The sequence below is a fragment of the Megalops cyprinoides genome, chromosome 21 (genome assembly GCF_013368585.1).
Source record: "Megalops cyprinoides isolate fMegCyp1 chromosome 21, fMegCyp1.pri, whole genome shotgun sequence".
Classification (NCBI taxonomy): Eukaryota; Metazoa; Chordata; class Actinopteri; order Elopiformes; family Megalopidae; genus Megalops; species Megalops cyprinoides.
This window is the reverse complement of record NC_050603.1, coordinates 21,117,861-21,140,541: the sequence shown is the minus strand read 5'-3', so window position 1 is coordinate 21,140,541 and position 22,681 is coordinate 21,117,861. Positions and strand designations below refer to the sequence as shown.

The following is a 22,681-nucleotide window of genomic DNA, read 5'->3' as shown; positions in this document are numbered from 1 at the left end:
AGCAGAACCATTCTTGCAGAAGTTACTAAATGGGCAGTTTGGCCTGAGGTGCAGCAGAGCTGTTCCTACTCTAGACCACCAGTGGGCAGTCTAGAGAACAATATATAGGCCATAAATACATTTTCCCACAATAAATTCAATAACTTTGGGAGCTATGTGTTAACACTGTGTTAACCCTGGCACAAAATATATACTACACTGCAGCAGGTGGATCTGCCGCACAAGTTGCTAATGCAATTCACAGTATCAGGCGTTCTTTTAGTATTTGCCTGTTCCTTTATCAGCACAACTGTTTAATTCCTTAACCATTGTCTTGTCAACAGTTCAAACACATGTACAAACACATACACATCACGTTAAAGTGGTGCTAGCAGCAAATAAGCTGACCTTAACCTCAAGTGCAGCTTTCTTCTGTTGCAGTGGGTTTTTTCATAAGCCTTCATCTGGGGTTAGCACAGTGTTTTGTGCCATGTAGGTTGGACCTTTGTGATAATTCTCAGGTGTAATAACATACCCTACAAATTTCCATACTTTCTGCACAAAAGACCTTAAGTCTTAAGTCTGCATCTGGAGTTAGCGCAGTGTTTTATGGCTTGTAGTCCTCATGAAGTTTGGACCTTTGTGATAAATCTCAGGTGTCTGTAATAACAGACCCCACAAACTTCACAAGACCACAATGCAGCTGAAAGTCTTTGCCTGTGTCTCAGGTTCTTGGACTGTCCTTTGTACACTTCCGCTGAGCAGCACCCATGCACAAGTGTGCTTTTAATCTATTGCTTCTGGATGTGTGGCCTGCTTGCGTAGGCTGAGGGTTTGGACACTCTGAGGTACTGAACTTCACGTGTAATGGAGATCACCGCTGGCTCTGATACATTCTTTGCCCTTGACAACAAATCCAAGATCACCTGAACCCCTTGTCCCAATCCCTGTCATTTGATGTAAAATTTCAACTCTGATTCAGTTAATTGTCAGATGGAAATGCAACCCCGGTACCGCATTGCACTGCATAACAATCAGGTTTATGGAATGCATCATGTACGGTATTAATACTTACTCATCAGAAGATGTAACCCTGGAGAATATGAGCCTAATTAGCACTGGTTACTTTAAACAAAACCACAGTCCTGAGTGTATTTTGCTGTGTGTGGCAGTGATTGGGGTGGACTTGGGGGGGGGGGGGGGGGGTTGTAAAAAAATGTCGCATGGTGTGTATCAGCCCGCCTGTTAATCTCCTCGCCGGTTTGCTGCAGCTGCAGGGCGGACACGAGAAGGTGGCAGAGCAGATCAGCAGGGACCTGACGCAGCTCTGCTCCCACCTCACCGCGCTGTGGACGCAGTTCCTGGACGCGACGGTGCCCCATGCCGAGGTCCGGGCCTACCTGGCCCAGGAGCACCACACTCTGAGGGTGAGAGGCCATGAAACCCCCTCCCTGCGTTCTGCCATCTGTGGTACCACTCGCTGCAGAGCTGTCTTCAAAAGCCAGGGGCCTCGTTCTTTTGGCAGAGAGGGCCGACCTCTCTTTCTGCATACATGCTGGGTGCAAGGGCAGATGTTTCCACCTCAAATAATAGGGTTCTCAGGTAGACTGTGCTGGTTTAGCATTGTTTATAAGACATGTTTAATTCCCATGAAATAACGATGCCAATTATGTTAAGGCAGCCTTACTGTGGCGATATGAATATCTCAGAGCACTTTCATGGAGACGCATTTGCACTCGTGTGTCAGAAAGTCATTAACAAGTTTTGCATTTGTATTAAATCACTCTTGAGATGTCAGTACCCTCCTCCGTACTAGAGCACTAATTATTCAATTTTAATTGCGTTACTCTTTTATAATCATTTCAGACATTCTTCAGTCATACATTTAGCCCACCAAATTAAAGTCAAATTGAAAAAAGTCTGCCATGCTCTCTGACTTAGCACGATGAGTCAGAATAATTCATTAGCAGTACATTGTGTGGAGAAATCAACATGCCCTCTCACACTGTGGTTTACTACCAGGACGTGTTAGTTTTAATTCAATCTGAATTAAATCTGTCTGTCGCCGGTTGCATTCCGTAATGCAATTAAGAAAGAAAACAAGCTCTCCAAAGGTTTGGTTTCCATAGAAGTAATCACCTAAAACAAGAGTTTCAGCCTCATAGACTCTGCCTCCTTGAATAATTCACAGCCTGTTGTTTCTCCAATCTAAATGTGAATATTTAATCAATATTTAATATGGCTTATCGTGCTCACACATGTATATTTATTTGGCTGATTTACACTGCTAATGTAATCATCTGTCTCTCTGTTCTCTACTTAGGTCAGGCGATTTTCAGAAGCTTATTTTTTCTCGGAACATGCCAAAGAGTCGTCTTTGACTTTTCAGGAAGAGCTGTGAGTATTTAGAATGTAAACAGAATGCCAGCACATTGGGTATTGTTGGGCATTGTCAGTATTTCCCCACAAACTGTGTAAGCTTAAAAATTGCACTATTGAGAACTGCTAATTTTCTCCATAAAAGATATAATGGAGAATGAAGCCAGTGTCAACTCAGCTTGCAAGTACTGTGTAGCAGTTTCCAACAGTGCTGATGGGAATTGTAGTTCAGTGTGGTCAAGTCAGTGCTTTCACTCATACTCTGGACTTCAGCTTCCTTCAGCACCTCTGTGATATTTTGCAGAACAGTTTGTCTGTTGTGCTCTGGGTGCAGTTAGGACAGTGATGTTGCTGTCAAATTCTGTTGCAGACTGAATATGTTAACTGATTGTTATAGTGTATTGTATTGTGTATTGTATAGTGCTGAATAGTGTTTAAGTGCTTATTTCTTTTATAGTGTAGTACTTTATTATAATAAAGTGTTTTACTATAATAATGTAATGTTCTTCTTCATCTCATCATCATTATTGTACTCTGACACTAGAAGCTAACATTTTGATGATCAAAGCATGACACCAGTTATAATAGCACTGTCTGATGTACTGAGATGTGTTCAGGCGTGATCTGATATTTTCTTCATGTACTGTTGTTCAGATGGCCTTGTCATACACACTTATGTGCCTTTGCTTTGTAGGTTGCTCTGAATAAGGGCATCTGCCGTATGACTATATATAAATGTAATACAGAGAGCTGAGTGTATATGACATGAGCTGAAGGCTAATGGCTCTCCCATCTGTGCAGGATTACCAGACATGGGCAGATAGCTCAGGAGGTGCGGAACTCAGACTACTTGACACGGATGCCACCTCTGCCCGTTGAGTGCCTAGACATCGATGGGGACTGGAGCAGTCTCCCCATCATCTTTGAGGACAGATATGTAGAGTTTCCCTGTGTGGGTCAGTGTTACTGCCTTTTTTCTGTTATGCTGTTTTTATTGCCCTTTGGAACGCAATGTACAAACCCTTTTCTGTCAGTTTGGCCTCTGCTCCGTCCAACTACAATGCACTTAGACTCGCATTGTGCTTAACTTCAAGTGATAGAATCATTGCAGTTTGTATACATTTTTGATCATTTCAGTGGTAAGACTTCAGAGTCTTAAGTGAATTGACTTTTGTTGCTTAAAAGTAAGAATGTAAGTGTAAGTAAGTTCAGTTGGATAGAGGCCCATATGATGTCTGTTGTAAGTGTAATGTTGAGTTAGTAGGCACTTGAGGCAAATGAGTGGCCTCAGAAATCAGGATGCATGAAGTTGACTTATCCTTTTAATTCCAGGTCCGAATTCAGAAAGCATATTATTGTGTGCATCACATGTGCCAACTCCCCCTGCCACCGAGGACACCTCTCCCCCTCCTGCCACTGCTGCCAATGCTACCGGACCTGCAGGTGCGCCGGACTCTCTCTCACCAGCAATAAACCAGGACCTCCCCAACAGCGAGGGCTCGGCAGACCTGCCTGCTTACGTCTCCTTAATAGGAGAGCAGAGTGAAAGCAATAACCGTCACGCGGAGGCCGACCCGCCCAAGGATAGGGACAACCCTCACCGTGAGGAACCGGAGGAAGAGGACCCTGCGAAGCCCGGGGGGGCCGAGGTGGAGCTGGAGCCGGAGCCGGAGCCAGAGCCAGAGGAAAACTGCGGCGTGGGTCTGAGGTATATTGAAGTCAGGCCCAGCGACACCAACCCTTACAGGGGAGACGCTGTACTGATAGTGACATCAGGCAGCGAACTCCACGCGGAGTCAGGTGGGGAGCTCAATGTGGAATCACAGCGCTCTTGTGGCGAAGGCTTGCCTAGCTTGCACGGTTCTGAGGACAGCAAACCGGAGAGTGAAGTTGTGATAAAGATCCAGGGGAACAACGAGGCGGAGGTGAGTCAAGGAACGACGGAAGGGGAGGTCACCCAACGTGGAGATCTGCAGGGTCCTGCTAAGGATTATGGTAACAATGACATACTGCTGACCAGCCTGTCGGCCTCGGACTCCTCTCAGTCAGAGCGGCGGACGACCCCTCGCCCTGGTTTTGACCCACGGGGGGAGGACCTCCTTCGGGCGGAGCGTGTGTACAGCGGACGTGGCGGTGGGCTGGGTGGGCCCAAGGCCATGAAGAGGTCCTCGTCGGTCATCTCAGACTCAGGCATCGAGAGCGAGCCCAGCTCGGTGGCCTGGCCGGAGGTGCGTGCCCGGCCGCAGGACTTCTCCAGCGAGCGGGACATCCTGCAGCACCTGGTCCGGAGACACGCCACCCACCGCAGCTCCCTGGAGGGCTTTCAAACGGAGAGCAACGCCAGCCTGCCCAGCGGCATCCAGGCCTCCCTCACCTCCATCAGCTCCCTGCCCTATGAGGAGGAGGAGCAGGAGGTGGAGCTCAGCAAGCTCACCAAGTCCGTCTCCGCCCCCCAGATAAGCAGCCCCGAGGACACCGAGGAGGACCAGGAGGCTGCAAACCAGGACCCTGACACGGACAGTGAGGGGGCGGGCAGCTACGAGCAGGAGGAGGCCTACGCTGCCATTAAGAACTTTGATTCGCCAGTGGGGAGTAACCCTTCTCCTGAGGCGATCCTGGAGGGAGCCATGTTTGATTGGGGCACGACCCCAATCCAGGAGGAAAGCGTGCCCTACATGGAGAGCTATGATCGTTCAAAAGATCCAGATGCACCTGACAAAGCAGACCTTACAGAGAGCCATTCAGACATTCAGGGAGTTGAGTCAGTATTAAGCGGAGTCCCAGAAGTATTGCTTTTCCAACAGTTTGTTGAGGAACAGGGTATCAAGGACTCAGTGTTGCCAAAACCTCTGGAGAGTCGAGCTGACAGTCAAAACAGTGTTGAGGTAGAGTCAGAAGGTCCTCAGCTTTATGGACAAAATGTGGCAGGGTGCAACTGTGAAATTCCTCTCTGTGAGCATAAAAAATGCCTAATCGACAAAGGAGAAGTGGGGGCATTTTTAATCGACTCAGTGAACGAAGATGACCAAAGTTTCCATCAGATTCAACTGAACGAGCTGGGTGAGGAGGACAGAGGCCTGCTGGATCAACACCTCAGCATGGACCAGCTGCAGGATCCCACAGAGGAAAGCAGCGGTTGCCAGGTTGGTGGCACGGCCAGTGAAAAGCTTACCCAACCCTTAGAAGGTCAAGGCAAGTCCCCAAAGATCCCCACGTCGGGGCTGGCCTTCATGAACAAGAAGGTGGTGGAGGTGGTGAACCTCTCTGTGTCCTGCGCCCCCACATGCCTCCCCTTCTCCTCCGTGCTGCGGGACTCCCCATCCGTCAGCGGGATCTCCGCCCGCCAGGCCACCTCCCCGATCACCAGGCAGCCCCTGGGCTCCTTCGGGATCGTCTCCTCCTCCTCCTTCTGCGTGGACGAAGAGACCAATGAGAGGATGCTGAAGTGAGTGATCTACACACAGGGGGTAGGAGTGGGGGCGGAGCGGGTGGCATGGCTATAGCTTGAAGATGAGTGTCTAGCATGATATGACAGAAAAACACATTGAGGTGAATACACACTTACATCAAATGATTTTCCAGCCTTTTTAAGCACACAGTCACTTTCAGGTGATCAAGCTGTGTCAAATTTATAACCTGTCAAATTGAGGCGGTCAGCTTATTCTTTCTAACTCACACCATGTCTGGTTTGATAGAGCCCATTCTGATGTGGTCTGGCACCTACCTTTATTTTATGCCCAATTTCATCTTAACGAGCCACTGCAATGGGCTCCCCCTAGTTGGTGACCTGACTTTCCACTGACTTTCTAACAATGTATTTTGCTCACTGATCTTTTAACTGGTGTAGAATATCTGGATCTTTCCTGGCCAGTCTGGTTGCTCATGTTGTGCAGTGCAGACTGTAATCTTTCTTTTTCCTTCTCCTTCCTTCCTTCCTTCCTTTCTTCCTTCCTTCCTTCCTTCCTTTCTTCCATCCATCCCTGCACACTGTCTCTGTCCCTGCTTGCTGCTCCAGCTTCTACAAGGTGAAAGAGGAGCTGATGATCCAGCTCAACTTCCAGGCCACTCTGTACAGCGACCTCCCTCAGCTGGCCTCAGACCTGCCCTACTTCCCGCCCGAGGAGGAAGAGGAGGAGTTCGAGGATGGGATCCACTTGGTGGTCTGTGTCCATGGCCTAGATGGTGAGACACCACACCGTTAAAAGCGTAGTGATCATGAAGCACACACACGGATCTCTTAGTTTCTTTGCTTTGTTTGTTCCTTTATTAGCTGCAAAAAAAGGGAAAGTAGTTTAGCGTTTGAGGTTATGCATTTAGTGCTGATTCCGACAGCAGCCAAATACCTGCTTCAGGTTACATTTTAGTTGAAGAACTTGTATATTCTGACAGAGAACGGTTTATGTGTACATCACTATTTAGCCCAGACATAAGCAGGTAGTCAGTAGATAACATAATAACACATCAACTGGAAATGGGAAATTATTTCCATTATAATTATAACATTAGAAACATGTGTTTACATGTTCAGATGTGCTGGTCTGACTAAAAGTACTGTAACATGTTTGACATTAATTCTTTTTTTATGACTTCCTGAATCAGGTTGTACCCAGACAGACAGAAATAAAAATTTTATTGCCTGTTTACTTCTTTCGTACTATTTACAAGCTGTTTAAAAACACAAACCACAGACAGTCATAGATTATGAATGAATGTGTAGTATATGTTATTCCTTATTTTCTAAAAGTATAAAGAGTCTCTTGATATAAAGTGTGACCCAATTGCAAGCAGACAAACGGTAGCTGTATTTGAACACTAGCGCTGTGTGCTTATTTTATCACATTCATTAAGACCTACTTTGTTGGAAAGAGCCCTGGAGACATTTATACTCTTCATATGTTTCCCAGGAAACAGTGCAGATTTGCGGCTAGTGAAGACATTCATTGAACTCGGACTTCCTGGATCCAGGCTGGACTTCCTGATGTCTGAGCGAAACCAGGTATGACATAAATATCCACTGTGCTTGTCCTCTGTGGATTCCTCTAAAAAATAACAGTAAAATACACATTTTTGTTAATATGTCTACATCATCTTCTGTACTAACCAGCTATACTGTAGAGTAACTGGATGACCATAAATGTGTCTTCCCTCCTGTAGGCAGACACCTTTGCGGATTTTGACACGATGACGGACAGATTGCTTGATGAAATTGTCCAGCACATCCAGCTCTACAACCTGACAATAGGCAGAATAAGGTTAGAGGCATAATTCTGTGCAAGTTCACGCTGTTATAGGCGGGCACTTCGGAAACTCAGCAGCTGCAACTGCAATCGCATAAGCACTAGGTGGCAGTGTTGCATTTTGAAGTAAGTGAGATATTTTGATGTTATGGCAATAACAAAAACATCACAACCAGTGACACCGAGACTTACACCTTGTCTACATTCCATATGATGCAATACAGTTATTTTGCTTTGCAGTTCATACGAGCCATCCAAGATGCGATTCAGTCACATAGGTAGCACAAATTAAATGATGACTGTGGTTAGTGCACTTAATGAGTGAAGTGTATAATGGTATGTAAAAGCGCAGTGACAATAATGAATTTTTGTGTCATGATTTATCTGTTATTATTACTAGTATTTATTTTGGAATTCACTCCTTCAAATTAATAGAGAGATTTCTGGAAACCAAACAGCTCCAGTAACAGTGCTTTTTTCATTTGATAATAATCAGTATCTAATGCTTATAACAAGCTATATAGTTGTATATCTCATAGAGTTGATGGATTTTAGAATTTATAGACATGCTATACTCTAATATAAGATGTAGCCAGTAACAATAAATTAATCTTGATCAGTTCTAACCTAATGCAAAATGCTGGATTAATCTACAGTCTGAAAATATGGTGTTGTAGATTTACCTGTAATCTGTGACTGTTTTAGCTGAGAGTCCATCTCAGACTCAATGATACTGACCGCTCTTAGGTGGAGTTCATTTCAGATTACTTCTAACGTTAATCAAGTCATGAGGAAGCTAGACGACAAAAAGGACTAATCTAATTTAGCCGTTAAAGGTCGCCTTGGACCATTCTCTGAAACATTGCCTGTAGTTTACATTACAGTTGTCATTTATTACTACTGCGAGTCAGTCTGGATCAATATGAAGTATTGTGCAAAACATGAAAAGGTTTTGAAAATGAGCCCCATGGAAAATCTCCACTCAGGCAAATCAAGTAAACTTGAACCAAATTGTCTTTGCAAGGATGATCTGCAGCTATCTGGTTGTTCAGTCACTTTCCATTAATTTTGTCTTCTCAAAGAACAATGCTTGGCATCTGTTAAGGGATGCGCAGAAAAAAAGATTTCCAATGTCATGACCCTGTATTGACCAAAGCAAAGCAGATGAAGCTGTACTGTCAAAAGCGCAGCTAGCATTAAAAGGGTCATTAAGATAACACTGAAAGAGGCAATAGTCTCAGTAAATGAAAGATGCTGAGCAGCGTTAGCCTGATAATCCTCCCAGCTCCAGTGGACACCCTGTAAGATTTGTGTCACTGCTCTGTCCTCAGTTTCATAGGGCACTCCCTGGGAAACGTTATCATCCGCTCAGTGCTGACGCGACCTCGCTTCCGCTGTTACCTGTGCAAGCTGCACACCTTCCTCTCACTGTCTGGGCCACACCTGGGGACACTGTATAATAACAGCACACTGGTCAGCACAGGTAAGAGTGATGCATGCAGACACACACACACACACACACATGTTCATATGGTCATAGATGCACACACACATAGACCCACACATGTACGCACACTCGCACACACACACACGCTCACAGATACACACAAACACACACACATGTGCGCGCGCAGACTAAGAGGAATATTATTCACCCTTTATCTAAGTAACAAAGCTCTTCTTTCCTGTTTCTGCCCTTCATTGTTTTTCCCCTGTAATCCGTGTTTTATTTTGTCCAGGTCTGTGGCTAATGCAGAAGCTGAAGAAATCTGGATCACTATTACAGCTGACTTTCAGAGATCACCCAGACCCTCGGAAAACGTTCCTCTATCTATTAAGCCAGAAACCAGGTACGTACGAAAGCTATGTAAGACGGTAACAATAATCTCCTTCGGTCTAATCAAATATTTATGAGCACTTTGTTGTCATAATTCGTTTTTGTTTCTATTTTTTGCCTTTTATGAGTCAGCTTGCTAATACTCATTCTCAGCCAACTCAGCAAGGTTTCCTGACTATATCTATGAACAAAGCTCCTTTTGAAAACCTGACTTGAATAGACAAGCCAGAAATACGCGGACGCTCTCGCGCGGCTCTGAGCTGACAGAACGATCCGAAAAAACACGGCACTCTCAAGCAAAAAGAGCCTTCGGATTTAAATGATCCCGGCAAGCCGTGCGTGAGGAGAGGCGCGGAGTTGCGGCAGACTGGAGCTGTCACGGAGACGGCGCGCTGTGATCAAAAAAAAAAAAAAACGCACAACAACTTCCTGCCGTTTCCACTCCCGTTTCAGGGCTCCAGTTCTTCAAGAACGTGGTGTTGGTGGCATCGCCGCAGGACCGCTACGTGCCGTTCCACTCTGCTCGGATAGAGATGTGCAGGACGGCTCTCAAAGACAGAACCACAGGTATGCTCCAGTTACAGAGGAAAATTCATCCTTCCGAATGTCTCCTATGTGTCACTGCAAAGGCCCGTCATATTTCTCGACCCTTTGGAAAAAAGGGAGGATGTCTACAGTTGTACTATATGCTGCTGTGTGTAGTTTTTTAAGATGTTTATAAGCTGACACAGGCTTTTCTCTAATTCATGTTCAGAGTAGAGAGTGTACTGGAAGGCATATCTGGGCTCAGATGACACCTGTGCGTAATGATCAGTATAATTGTTGACGATTAGGCATCGCTACATACTGGTCAGCAGGTGTCAGTCATTATGGAGTTGTTTGTGGGAAATGAATTCTGCCCAAACAGGTTTAAGTAAAGACAGGTGTGCAGGTAATTCTGTCTAGAAAAAAAAAAACAACAACAACAGGATTTCTCATTTAAAATGTTCAGAGTTCCTGCTTTAGAACACTGTGCATGGAAATTGTCAGTAGGGAGTCATTTTGGATATTGTACACTATTGTCACAGATGTCACTTGAATGCTGGGTAATAGCATCTATCTGGTATTAAGCCAGACACTCTAACCACAACGCCCCTGAGCACATGCTTTCAGACCAAAGTCATATACTGTGTAGAGTAGCCCAGAACGTTGGGCATTTCATTAATTTATTTCTCTTTTGCAATGTATTACTTTCAAGCAGCAGAGACAGATCAGCTGTGATGATGTATGAACAGGGCACAGTTACAGAGAAGGCCATTCTACTGAGTTGTGGGGATGCGAATGGATGTGTCCACAGAGACACTGTGGAGGAAAAATGCCACATGGGATCCGATTGTCATGGGTCTCTGCTCTTACATACAGCATATGCAGGGGCCATTTGTTGTTATTGTGATGTAAGCTTGTGGACATGCAGTGAAAAAATAGTTTTTGTTGTCAGTGTTTTGTATTAAATGACATATAAACAGATGTGTAAAGATCCCAGAATAAGTTAACATAAACTAAAGAAACCGAAGCATTCATAGCAACAATCGCTGATGAATATGTTAATTTGACAATTGGGGATATACACAACAAAGCAGGTTACACAGAAAAAAAGGAATTTATTTCTGGGATTACAACAGAGACCTTTCTCAATGCCTGAATAAAATTGAAAAATTACAGAGGGCCATGTGATTCACTGTGCTGCCGTAAATGGAACCGTAGTCTCACGCCTCTCTTGAAGGGCACACAAACTAGACGGCTCTAGTTCAGGACAGTGTACCTGTTCAGGACACAGCATTTCTTAGGAGAGGCCAGGGTTCGAATTACAGGGGGGATGACCCCCCTAATTAAGACTTGGACCCCCCCAAAAGAGATAAAAACAACAGTTTGGGGGGGTCAAAACATTTACATATCCTTCTTACCTGTAATTGTTAATATTACAATATATTTCCCATATTCATGCCTGGAAGAATCTTGTAATACGACTTCAGACACCCCTAAAATACTTTGTAATATTTACAATTACAGTAAGAAGGATATATAAATGTTTTGACCCCCCCAAACTGTTGTTTTTACCTCTTTTGAGGGGTGTCCAAGTCTTAATTATGGGGGTCAGACCCCCCAATCCCCCCCATGATTCGAACCCTGGGAGAGGCACAGGTAGCGGTGCAGGCCTACAGCATTTTTAACTAACCTGTCGGCTCCTGTTTGTGAGGTCACAGGGGTAGATCTCTCTTCAGAAGTTGAGGAAAAAATTGTGATCGACGGGATGGAAAAATGAATCACCCTGATGGTGCGTTTCCTCTTTTCAAGGGCCAGTCTACACTGAAATGATAAACAACCTGCTTCAGCCCCTGGTGGAGGCCAAGGACTGCAGGCTGATCCGTCAGAATGTGTTCCACGCCCTGCCCAACACGGCCAACACCTTGATCGGCCGGGCCGCCCACATCGCCGTGCTGGACTCTGAGCTCTTCCTGGAGAAGTTCTTCCTGGTTGCAGGACTCAACTATTTCAAGTAGCTCTTTCTCTATTTCTCTCGTTCTCTCTCTGTCTGTCTCTCTGTCTCTCTCCAACGGGATGCAAGGGTGCTGCTGGTGAAACAGGTCAACCTTATCAAAAAGTATTAAAAAGGTTGCTGACGTTCTTGCTCCGAGTCACTCCGAGTTGTATTTTACTTGAAAGACGAAACGCAAATGAGTGAAAAGAGAAAAAAATGCATGGGATTGGTGATGCAGATCAATCTCGAATATACATTTTGTAAATCACAGACACATTCTAAGTCCTACAGGTTCAAAATAAATCTGTAGGAATATTTTGTTGTAAAATGAGAAGAAAAAGTTTCTTTTTCCAAGAAAAAAGGATACTTACATATCATTCACGAGAATTTATTTTGATGAATTCATGTCCATAAGTATGTGTATGCTTCATGTGTAGTGCATATATACTGTACTGAATTCTATCATCACCACAAGCAAGCCAAATCAAACAACATAACATTTATAGCTGTATTAAACAATTAACTCTGTATACTTCAAGTATATGGTGATATTGCATAGCTGTAGAGTGTCTGTGTGTTAGGAGAGAATCATTGTAATCAAATAGTAGTTGTTAAACATTTCTGTTAAAATATCATTGACCCTCTAATGCCTTAAATTTCTAAAAAGGCTTAATGTAAAAAAATCTGATCATCATTAATATTTTAACTGATGCTACAGGCTTTATTATGATCAACTGTTGAACAACATGACAGGAGTATCACTGCTGATTCCAGTGTTCTTATAAATGTTTAAGAAAGATATTTCAAGTATTTATGTTATTGTCTTTCCTGTGTGTCTTTTTTAATTTACATGCTTTCACTGAAATGACTGTGGTTGTGTAATATCAATTTTAAGCAAACAAACAAAATATCATTTTTTGTGAAATATTAGGTCACGTTCTTTCAGGAACAACACATTGCTGTATCTTGTGGGTGGGTCATTTCTAACACAGTTCTCCTTACACCTTTTACACTAAATGTTGTGTATGCAAACAGGTTCTTAAATGGGGTTGGACAGTGTATATTAACAAAACTACTCCATTCAAATTGTATATGTCAGCCTCACATATATTATATATAGCATATATATTATATATGCTATATTTTCCGGTTGGTTTACTTAAAATGAACAGCTCATGTGACAGCAGCAGTCAGCAGTCAGTGTAATTTCATCATTGTAAGATTAGGAATTCGTCTTAAGACCCCTCTGATCTGACAGTGTTCGTTTTCATTTTATACCACAAACTCTCGTCCTATAAACTGTTTTTCTGACAGGTCCCACATCTGGTAACACATGCATCTGTGGAAGTACTTGAAGGGTAATTTATTGGTTGATGAAATGGATAAAGCTTACAGCAAATATATCCTCCGCAGTACCTGTGGGTGTGGGTGACTGTGCTATGTGCCACTCAGTATGTATTATGATTTGCTATTGCGCTCAATTTCGATGACATGTTTTCTAGATCCGAATGCCACGGCTGCCCTTGAAAGTCTTTAAAGTAACACTCTTGTGCAGTTCAGCAGGGCGTCGGGTCCGGGGGACTGTCCTTGAAAGTCACCAAAAGGTGACGCCTGAAAGCGCTCTCTTTATTTAGATCCTTTCTCTTTGTTTGCACTAACACTGCATCGCAAGCAGAGTGTCACCGTGATTGACTTGAATTAAATGGCTCCCTTTAGAATTTACAATCGGTCACTGGGCACTTAAGCTGCGTAAGCAACCGCTGAACTGCGAGACAGCATGGATCATTTCCCAATGACTGCCATTAAAGTGGTTTTTGTTTGCTTGCTTTCTTTCACAAGGCGATGATCTGTTTGCAGAAGTAGCTGCAGTGAACCCCATTATGAGGAAGTCTATGCTGTGTGTGATTTATAATAATCAGTGACCATGGAGAACTGTTGAACTAAAAAAATGTGCTTTTCAAGCATTACGGTTCCTACGCAGAATATGTAAATGTTTTATGGAACATTTTGTATTCAACATCTTTGTGATGTATATTTAAAACCGGAAAAAAGCTTTTTAAACAACGTAGTGGAAATTGCATGTTTTTGTTTAATTGAAACTAGCTACCCAGGCATAGCGTATTAATATTGCCAGATTTATATTTTGTATTCATATTAATGTTAAATTTAATGGCATGTGACTAATTCACTCGTCTGGGTGGCTTTGAATTCTCATTTGAATGTTAAATTGCGTGAAAAATGGAAAACTATTTCCAAATGTATGATGCCATAATTACTGGGGACTGAGCAACTATGAAGAAGGTCAGAAGTGTTATATACATGTCAGCTTCCTCATAGTAAATTACCGGTGCTATTGCCAAGCAAGAAGGTTAAATCAAGGGGCTACCTTGCAATATGAAGAGCATCTAATCAGAAATTGGAATTCGTCTACTTTGTGAATTTCTAGTGCTAGAGTTGCTGCTAGGGTGAAGCTGTAGCTTTGAAGTATATTCTTCAGAGTGGATCAGAAATGTAAAAGGATTGTGTCATGGATTGCGGCCAGGCTGTGCTACCTGTCTTACTCCAACCACTCCAATCTCAAATGCCAGCTTTTTACCATGCATTAATTAACCTTTTACATCTGTTTTTTGACTAATGTTTTCCATTGTGTGTGTGTGTATGTGTGTGATCGCGTGCGAGTGTGTTGGTGGGGGGGTTAGGTCGGGGAAGGGGTTAATTCTACCCAGGCAGCTTGACATGTCATGATGTCATAATGTCATAACAATGCACTGTTTGTGAAGTAAATTAAATTTGAATTATATTCCCATTGTCCGCTATTAAGTATTGTGTTAACATTTGACACAGTCCCTAATGTAAATTCAGTAACGAATGTAAAAAAAAGACAAGTTTGAATTCACTGTGAGATTGTAACATGTATTTATTTATGTATTTATGTATTTATTTATTTATTTGGAAAAAATCTCTATATATAGAAATCCATCCGTGCCAATATTCTACTATTTTTCTATGTTTGCTTACTGTATGTGTTCCTTGTTGTAGCTTGTGTCCATGTATAAAAAAGACATATACAGTATAATACTATGACTAATGATATCAGACTATTATAATAAAAAAGTATAATTCTCCTTTTCAGATTTGTCTTGTTTTGCATGCTCAAATGTTTGAAATGCAGTGCTGTTAAGGAAAGTAGTCATCTAATGTAATGCTTGAAACCTATCAGGAAGGATGTTTCACTGGGGCCAAATTCCAATTTGATTCAATTGATGACTTCTAGGTTTGAAATCCTCTGCATGGGCTATAAATCCATGCCAAGACAATCCAAGGCTGATTAGATTTTCAGTTTTGTTTTCTGTCTTTCCATTGAACACAGGACTCATTGTCCAGGTCTGGCGTGTTTGGGTGTTACCGTAAGGGCTCAGAGAAGAATAACTCTCCTGGTGCTGCTATAACATAATGCTTTCTAATCAGATCAATAAGCAAGAGTCTTTAAGTAAATAACAGTCAGAAAACAATGCTAGAAAAGGAAACTTACAAGACATGCACATTTTGAATGTGCAGATGCTGGAAGACCGTTAATGTAGTTTCACACTCACTACTCACTCGCAGACAGTCGGAAACAATGAAGGTGGTCTTACAGAACACAGCTTTAAGCCTTGATTTTTTTCATAATTTATGGGCTTCTGTCTATTTGTAAAACTTTGGAGCCATTGGGAAGGTTTTATAGTGTTGTGCAAGCCTGTATAGCCCCCTAAATATCAACTACCTCTCTAAATATATCTGTGGTGTATGAGTGTTTTTCCAAACAAAAATAGAAATTTAGTGTGAAAGGATCTGTGATTAAGGCCACCCCAGAAGCTTTGCTGACAGCCAACCAGATTGGCAGACACAACAGCCAATAGTAGGAAAGCTTGGGCTGCCCAACATAACCAGTTGAGTTTTGGCAAAATCATGATATCTGACACTTCAGCAAAGTCATTTCACAGCCAATAAAAAAGTCAAAAAGTAAAAAGTTTGTTTAACTGTTTGCTTTTTACAGGTTTCTTTGTATTGGATAGAGTGTACAACACAAGTTTACAGTACGAGTTATAATCTAGCCCAGCTGATAGCACTCCAGTTAATGTGAAGAGGCCAGACTGCACTCTGAAAAGAAAGTGTTTTGAAACAAAATCATGACACTGTTTATCACTGTCGGAACTCTACTTTTGGGCTTTCAGACACAGTTGTCACAGTGGTCTGCACCTGAGTAGTGTGTTAGGGGTGTAGATTCTGTGGAGTGCTTGCAGCAGAAGGAAGCTGGAGACAAGAAGTTGGGAACACCACAGGATGGCAGAGGAGGAGGGGCAAGAGGTGGTGCAGGACAAGCTTTTAAAAAGCATGCCACCTCTTTCAAAGCAGGACAGAGGTAGGTGGGGAGTGTTTCTCCCACAGCGATTTCCTTTTGTTGGTGCCCTTGTAGTGGGGGTGTCATGCAAAGGTGGAGGCTTTGTGATTGCAAAGCTTGTACAGGCCTTCCGCAGAGAATTCTAGACCATGTCAAACTTCAGTGTGTACGGGAAGCCCTCATGCGCTCTCCGCTATTCTCCTCATGCAGAAGTTGTTATCAAAGACCTTCTTGTTTCAGAGAAGGCTGCTTCCAGGAGAGGAGCCTTATTAGATTCCTCCACAAGCCGAAAGCCTCGTCTCCTGCAATTGCATGAGGCAGAAGGGTCGGGGGTGACCTGCACTGGAGAGAGAGTGGCGTCTTTTGGGACGTCCCGCGTCCTGTTTCACGGACCTCTGCCCGGGGCGGCGTTTGACAGCATGCCTCGGTCGCTTGGTTTCTGACATCAATCACCCCTGAAAGAAAATCGAAAAACGCACGCACGTCCAAAGATGTTTCCAGGTGCTGAGCATCAATGTGTTAGTGCTAGATAAGGCAAAACGCCAGCACCCTCACACTGTCTGATCCTCCCAAGTGAAATATATTGTTAGAACAGAACAGCAGGGTTTTGACATGCAGAGGCCTTCCTCAGGTTACCGTAACAAAGGCACCAGGCCTGCGTGGGAAGACATTCTCTCATTAGGCAGAAGAATATGCATGAGCTGGACAACGATCATGAATTATGAATAATAAACAAATATATCCAATGTGCTTTATTTACCCGATTGTTTTTTTTTATCTGTCTATATGTCTGAAACAATTATAATTTGAAAATTAACATTTAATTAAATGTACCTTTTTTGCTAAACTGATTTTTAACATCAGTAACATCATAACTGTATTTTCGATGATTAAAAAAATTGATATCCTCCATTGCTTTTAAATCTATTATTTATGTCTGTGTCTCTATATATGTATTTCTTTATATATATTTAGAATGCATGACTGTAAGTTAAAAAATGCATGTGTTGATTACAAGATCAAAAATCATAGACGTAGTCTCACAGCGATATTCCTTCCTGTCTTCTCCAGGACTAATATCCAGGAGTTAGTTGATGGTTCACAAGATGGCAGCCTCCTTTTGGTCAGTGATATAACCTATGGACAGACTCCAGTGAAAACTGTTCATTTTAATCTGATACTCTGAGTATTCTGAGCGCATCAGGTTATGTTCACTGCAGTGTGATGCTCCTACCTGAAGACACAAATCAAAATAAATAGTTTAGGTAGAGGATTCTGGTCCTGAGTTACTTGGTAAGATGGAGAAGTGAGGCATGGAGGAGTCAAAAAGGTAACTTCAATTCAGCCAGACTGAATGTTTGGACACAAATCCCATTGGGTGTTGAGTAAAGCTGTGCCATTACTGTGGATTTCAGTTTGTTTGTGGCCTCCTTACAGATCCTTTGTTAAACAGTGTACCTTGAATTTCTTCACTGTAACTCACACTGGTGATGTGATTGTTATAGCAGGGCTAGTGTGTCTTCATTTTGAGAAAATCTATAGGCAATAGCACTAAATGTGAATTTTTGTGTCATTGCCATTGAAACAAGATTTTTGAGAAATCTGACATCACAAAAATGGGGGGGTGGATGTTCTTGTGAAGCTGAGGAAAGACCACCTGAAGATGAGGGTACAGTCCTTTTTTGGGTTGTGCACAAATGAGGCAGCATGCTGCTGTTGTGACACTGCATTTGAGCTCGCTGTTTGGGTCATGACTTCTCTGAGCTACAAATGCATTATCCTCTGCTAGAGCTGTTCTCATGCTTTTTCTGCAGCATAGCTCTCAATCAGAGGCTCTCTGTAAAATGTAGTCCAACATTTACCCCCTGCACAGGGGTACATACATACAGTACATAGTGTAGCCAAGATTTATGAATAAAAAATGCTTAAAAAGGGGCGACTGTCACATGCTACCCAAGCATTCTCCAGGGTTCCCTGCACAAAAGTAAAACTACAAAAAATATACTACTACCGAAAATAACACTTCAAAGCAGAGGCCTATGTGAGAAAAACATTCTAACGTCATTGGTTTCATGTCTGCCTGTCTCATGTCTGACACTTGATTGCTCTCTCTCAGTCCCGTATTCAAAGTCATGTGTGGCTGCCATGACATAATTGGTGACATGAACTCATCAGAAACGCATCAGAAAACGCCATTATACCCACCATAACTGCTCAATATTCAAACGTGTGATGGATGATGATCTTTGGTCTCTGATGGCGGAATTTTTTCAGCCTCTAATATAAGTCCACTGCTGGTATGTTTACAAACAGAATGAGATTCCTTCTGGCACTACACACACTAGTGGTCAACAACTCCATATGTAGACAAAAATATAAAAAATATAAGTATATAAGTAATATAAGTATACGTCACTTTCTCTCAGCAAACCACTGGGAAGTGTCAGAACTCTGTTCCCTCTAGTTTGAGGAGTGTGTATTGAGTGCCATGAGGAGGCCTGAACCCCACAGGGAGACACTGATGAGGGTGACTGCCTCTTCCAGAGCCCCGTCTTCCTCATCTTCAAGAGGAGGTTTCAGCAGTCGAGGTACAAGGCCAAGATGAAAATTCAGTGGGCTCTGTGTGACACAGAATTCTATAAACCCTCAGTCAATGAAGAAAAATTCCCATCATTCCTAGTATTTCCTCTGCTTTTCAAGGGAGCTCATGTCTTTAAAAAAACATCCTTGATGACAGGACCTACTTCTTCTTAATATTCCAGTAATGAGGGTTGCATCATCTATAATACCCTGTACAAATCCCTCACTTTATAACATTAACTTGGTTGATCCTGTTTAGTCACCCAACACCAACTGTGTTGGCCCAGTTTAATGAATGCTACAGACACTTTTTCTATGACCTGCGTGCCATGCAACTATGAGAGAATTCTGATGTTGGAAGCAAGCCAATACAGCAGGAAGGAGTGGGAGAAGCAGTTTCCAGTGTATCATTTTGACTTCATAACATGCAACCATTTTGTATTCAAACTTATAAAGGCAGATAGCTACCAACAGAAACCCAATCCCTCCACGTAACAGCAAATTATCAATGCTGTGCTAGTCAGGAAATCCATTCACTACATTTCACAGAGTGTTTCTTTTCTTTTTATAAAAATAATGGCAAAACCACCTTTATAGGGGTAAGTGGTGTTACTCTAAGGCCAGAGCTTTATATAACATTACGAGAAATGGGTGCGATTCACTTTTCAGAAGCCTTTTAGAATGGAGTGGATATTATTAGCTATCCCGTTCCCCACGAAAACCCAGCAGCTGAAAGCAGCTCCCCAGCTGAGTGCTGTGTCATTGGCTGCGGCGAGGTATAATTTTAACGTCTCCGAAGTGGGGCTCCTCATCTCAAAGACAGACTGCCGAAACCTTTCCCCGAGCAGCCGCAGCCCCAGAGTGCTTGTTAAAAGCACGCACGCCGTTCGCCGACTTCCCCGTCGCGGCGTGGCACGCGTGATGGATTGCATGACGCCGCCTTCCCTGAAAATTGCCCCACTGGGGAGAGAAGTAATGGTCACAAAGAGGAGCACGATTTGGAAACGCGCTGAGACTGGGATGACTGGTGAGGCAGGTTGGATTCTGTCAAGGTCGTTTTTTTTTTCTTCTTTTTTTATTTTTTTTTATTAAGCGGTGTCATTGAACGCCCCTTTACAACTTGTCTTTGCTTGTACTGTATCCTGGATGTCTGTGTTGCATCGCCGAGCACTGTACAAGAATTGTTATTGATCACCTTGTGAATGTGATTACACGCGACATGAGCTTGTATCAGGGCTACTAACCCCCCCCCCCCCCCCCCCCCCCGAACACTCACAATTCTTTACATTCTCTGACAACCACTGGCAAATAAAGGCCTTCTTTGTACGTGATGTGCCACAAAAAATAAGGAATGAATGCTATTGCTATTTTTGCTATTGTTATTTAATCTATTAATCTATCTAATCAGCAAAAGATATATATCTTTAACGTTGTACATTTATTATTAGATGGATATTATCTTCCTGAAATACATAGGCTATTTGGGATGTGATGTAATGTAATGTAATTGGTAGTTGCAGGTATGAGTCACACTATATTAACATCTGTAATTCTGAAAGAATAACTCTTTGTATTTCAGGTCTTGCTAGCTGTTCAGTCTGTTTATTCATAATAGGACATCAGTATTGTGCTCTCAGCTAAAACCTTTTGTGACCCCCCCATCCTCCGTGGTTTACTCATCATAATTCCACACAGAAGCACACAGATGCGCTCTTTCAATAAAATGTCTTGCCATGATGAGAATCACATTCCTTTATCAAAATCAACACTACACTCGCTTATGGGTGCCATGTGGTTATATTTCATTTTGGGGAATGTCCTTACATCTAGTAAGGACATCTAATGTCCTTAATTGTACATGTATACAAAGAAGTTGAGAGAAACAACTTTTTTTATTCTAATGTAGAAAGCATGCATTTCTTGAGAAGATCAGAAGATTTTATTGTTTCTTATTGTGTCTTATAATTGACACATGTAAATGGTTTCTGTTATCCACCAGATATCAAATACCTCAATATTTCAGCAGAGGGAGCTAGCCCCTCTCACAATCTTCCTCTATGAGAGAAAAGCAGGGCATGAAGTTGCCACTCTCAACAAGGCACAAAAGAAAATGCATCTCTGACCTCTGTCTGTTTTCAGTCCTCACTGCCCTCAGTTGATTGTAACACATACATCTCTGCTGATTTCGTCATAACTTTATAACAAATAGGAAATAAAATGCATATAAATCTGTGGCATCCATGTAGAATACTCTGACATTTTTGGATGGATAAAAATGAAACCCCAAGGGGACATTCTTGTTCCTCCCTAAAAGGTTTTTTTTTCCCTCTCCCGTCAGACAGCGAAATTGCCCAGCTCAACCGTTCTTAAAGGCTAGTTCCGAACCTTTGAGATGACGTATAGGTCAGCCGCGGTTTGATTTGCAGATGCCCTTAATGAAAGGGGAGCACTGTGACTCCCACACAGGCAGGGAGGAGAGGGAGAGGGAGCGTATTGATTGGGAGACATTTAGCATTTGCTGTACTTAGTGGAGTTTAAATCCTCCTTGGTAAAAAAAAAAAAAAATCAGTATGCTGCCGGTCACCCTCCATCAAAGCAGGGAAGTGGGCGATAAAATGATAAAACGCTCCATACATAAGTGAACTTGGGGGAAAAAAAGACTAACCTCCATTTCGTGATATAAGAAGTGACATACTGATTGTAAAGCTTTCGGCAGCAAGGCAATCTGTGTACACTGCTGATATGTTTAAATATGGCATTAGATCTTCTCGAAGCAAAATGTTAAAGTGTATAGACGGGCATCATAACAAGCTTTAACATTTCTTTAAATTGACTGCTGGCACTTTCACACATAGGGATTTCTATGTAATGGTAGGTTACTGTGTGAGCCATGCTTAATGCAGATTATCATCATTGGTTGATTTTGCTTTGGCTTGCTGCATAGTACCATATTGTGGAGCTATGAAAAAAATCAATAGAAAATAGGAAAAAGTAACAGTGTTGAAGAAGAGTGACACCGGGAATGAATTATCAGTTACTGTAATGATTGAGCTCAACCAAATAAGCTTTCTGGAGTGGAAATAATACTGTGGCCTACAATAATCACTTGAGCCACTAGAAAAAATATTAAGTGATCATCTGAATTTTATCCTCCACAGCACTTTTCTTTCTTCCTCCAAGATTAATGGCCCATTCAAGGCCTGTGAGTAGCATGAAATATTCCCTCTCACTCCCAGATACTCAACTATCTCTAGAGAGTACTGAAGCTCCGCCCCAACTCCACTCAGTCAACCAATGAACAGCGAGAGCCTGTTGCTATAGGCAGGGCCGCATTAAGCCTCCCCAGGGCCCAGGGCTAAGAAACCTCATGGGGCCCTATGGTCACGATTTTCAACCTGAAAACTAAAAGCATTCGTGTTACCCGAACCTTTTCTGGTTTTTATACATGCGCTCAGATGCTGTAAAGGAAATGTCTTTATTCTGGCACAATTGGGATGCTTTCACTCCTTTGTTAACCAGGTAAGTGCTCAACCCCTCCATAGTAAGACCCCAAGATGCAACGTCAGTAGTTGGCAAAGGCTCTTCATTTGAGGGGGTTACCCCTCAAATCAGGTGTGCATTTGAGGGGGTTACCCCTCTAATCAGGTGTGCATCAAACTGATTGTTGTCTCTCCCTATTAGTCAACCTTTCACATCAGGAATACTTTACTAATGTTTCTTAGTTTATACAGTAATATTGTGTTAAATGATGATAAAAACCAGTAGAGAAA

General features: G+C 42.6%; 1 protein-coding gene across 2 annotated transcripts in view; it reads left to right on the top strand.

Annotated features, from left to right (window-relative positions):
• The window catches only part of fam135b (family with sequence similarity 135 member B), a 56,209-nt gene extending 43,784 nt beyond the window's left edge, over positions 1-12,425 (top strand). For both annotated transcript variants that reach the window (XM_036515832.1, XM_036515831.1), the window contains exons 10-20: positions 1,251-1,406; positions 2,303-2,376; positions 3,160-3,314; positions 3,691-5,803; positions 6,374-6,540; positions 7,263-7,354; positions 7,513-7,610; positions 8,927-9,078; positions 9,335-9,445; positions 9,886-9,999; positions 11,767-12,425. In XM_036515832.1, the coding sequence (XP_036371725.1) occupies positions 1,251-1,406; positions 2,303-2,376; positions 3,160-3,314; positions 3,691-5,803; positions 6,374-6,540; positions 7,263-7,354; positions 7,513-7,610; positions 8,927-9,078; positions 9,335-9,445; positions 9,886-9,999; positions 11,767-11,972 (3,438 nt within the window). In that variant the 3' untranslated portion in view covers positions 11,973-12,425. The remainder of the gene's footprint in view (positions 1-1,250; positions 1,407-2,302; positions 2,377-3,159; positions 3,315-3,690; positions 5,804-6,373; positions 6,541-7,262; positions 7,355-7,512; positions 7,611-8,926; positions 9,079-9,334; positions 9,446-9,885; positions 10,000-11,766) is intronic.
• The last annotated feature ends 10,256 nt before the right edge of the window (positions 12,426-22,681 follow it).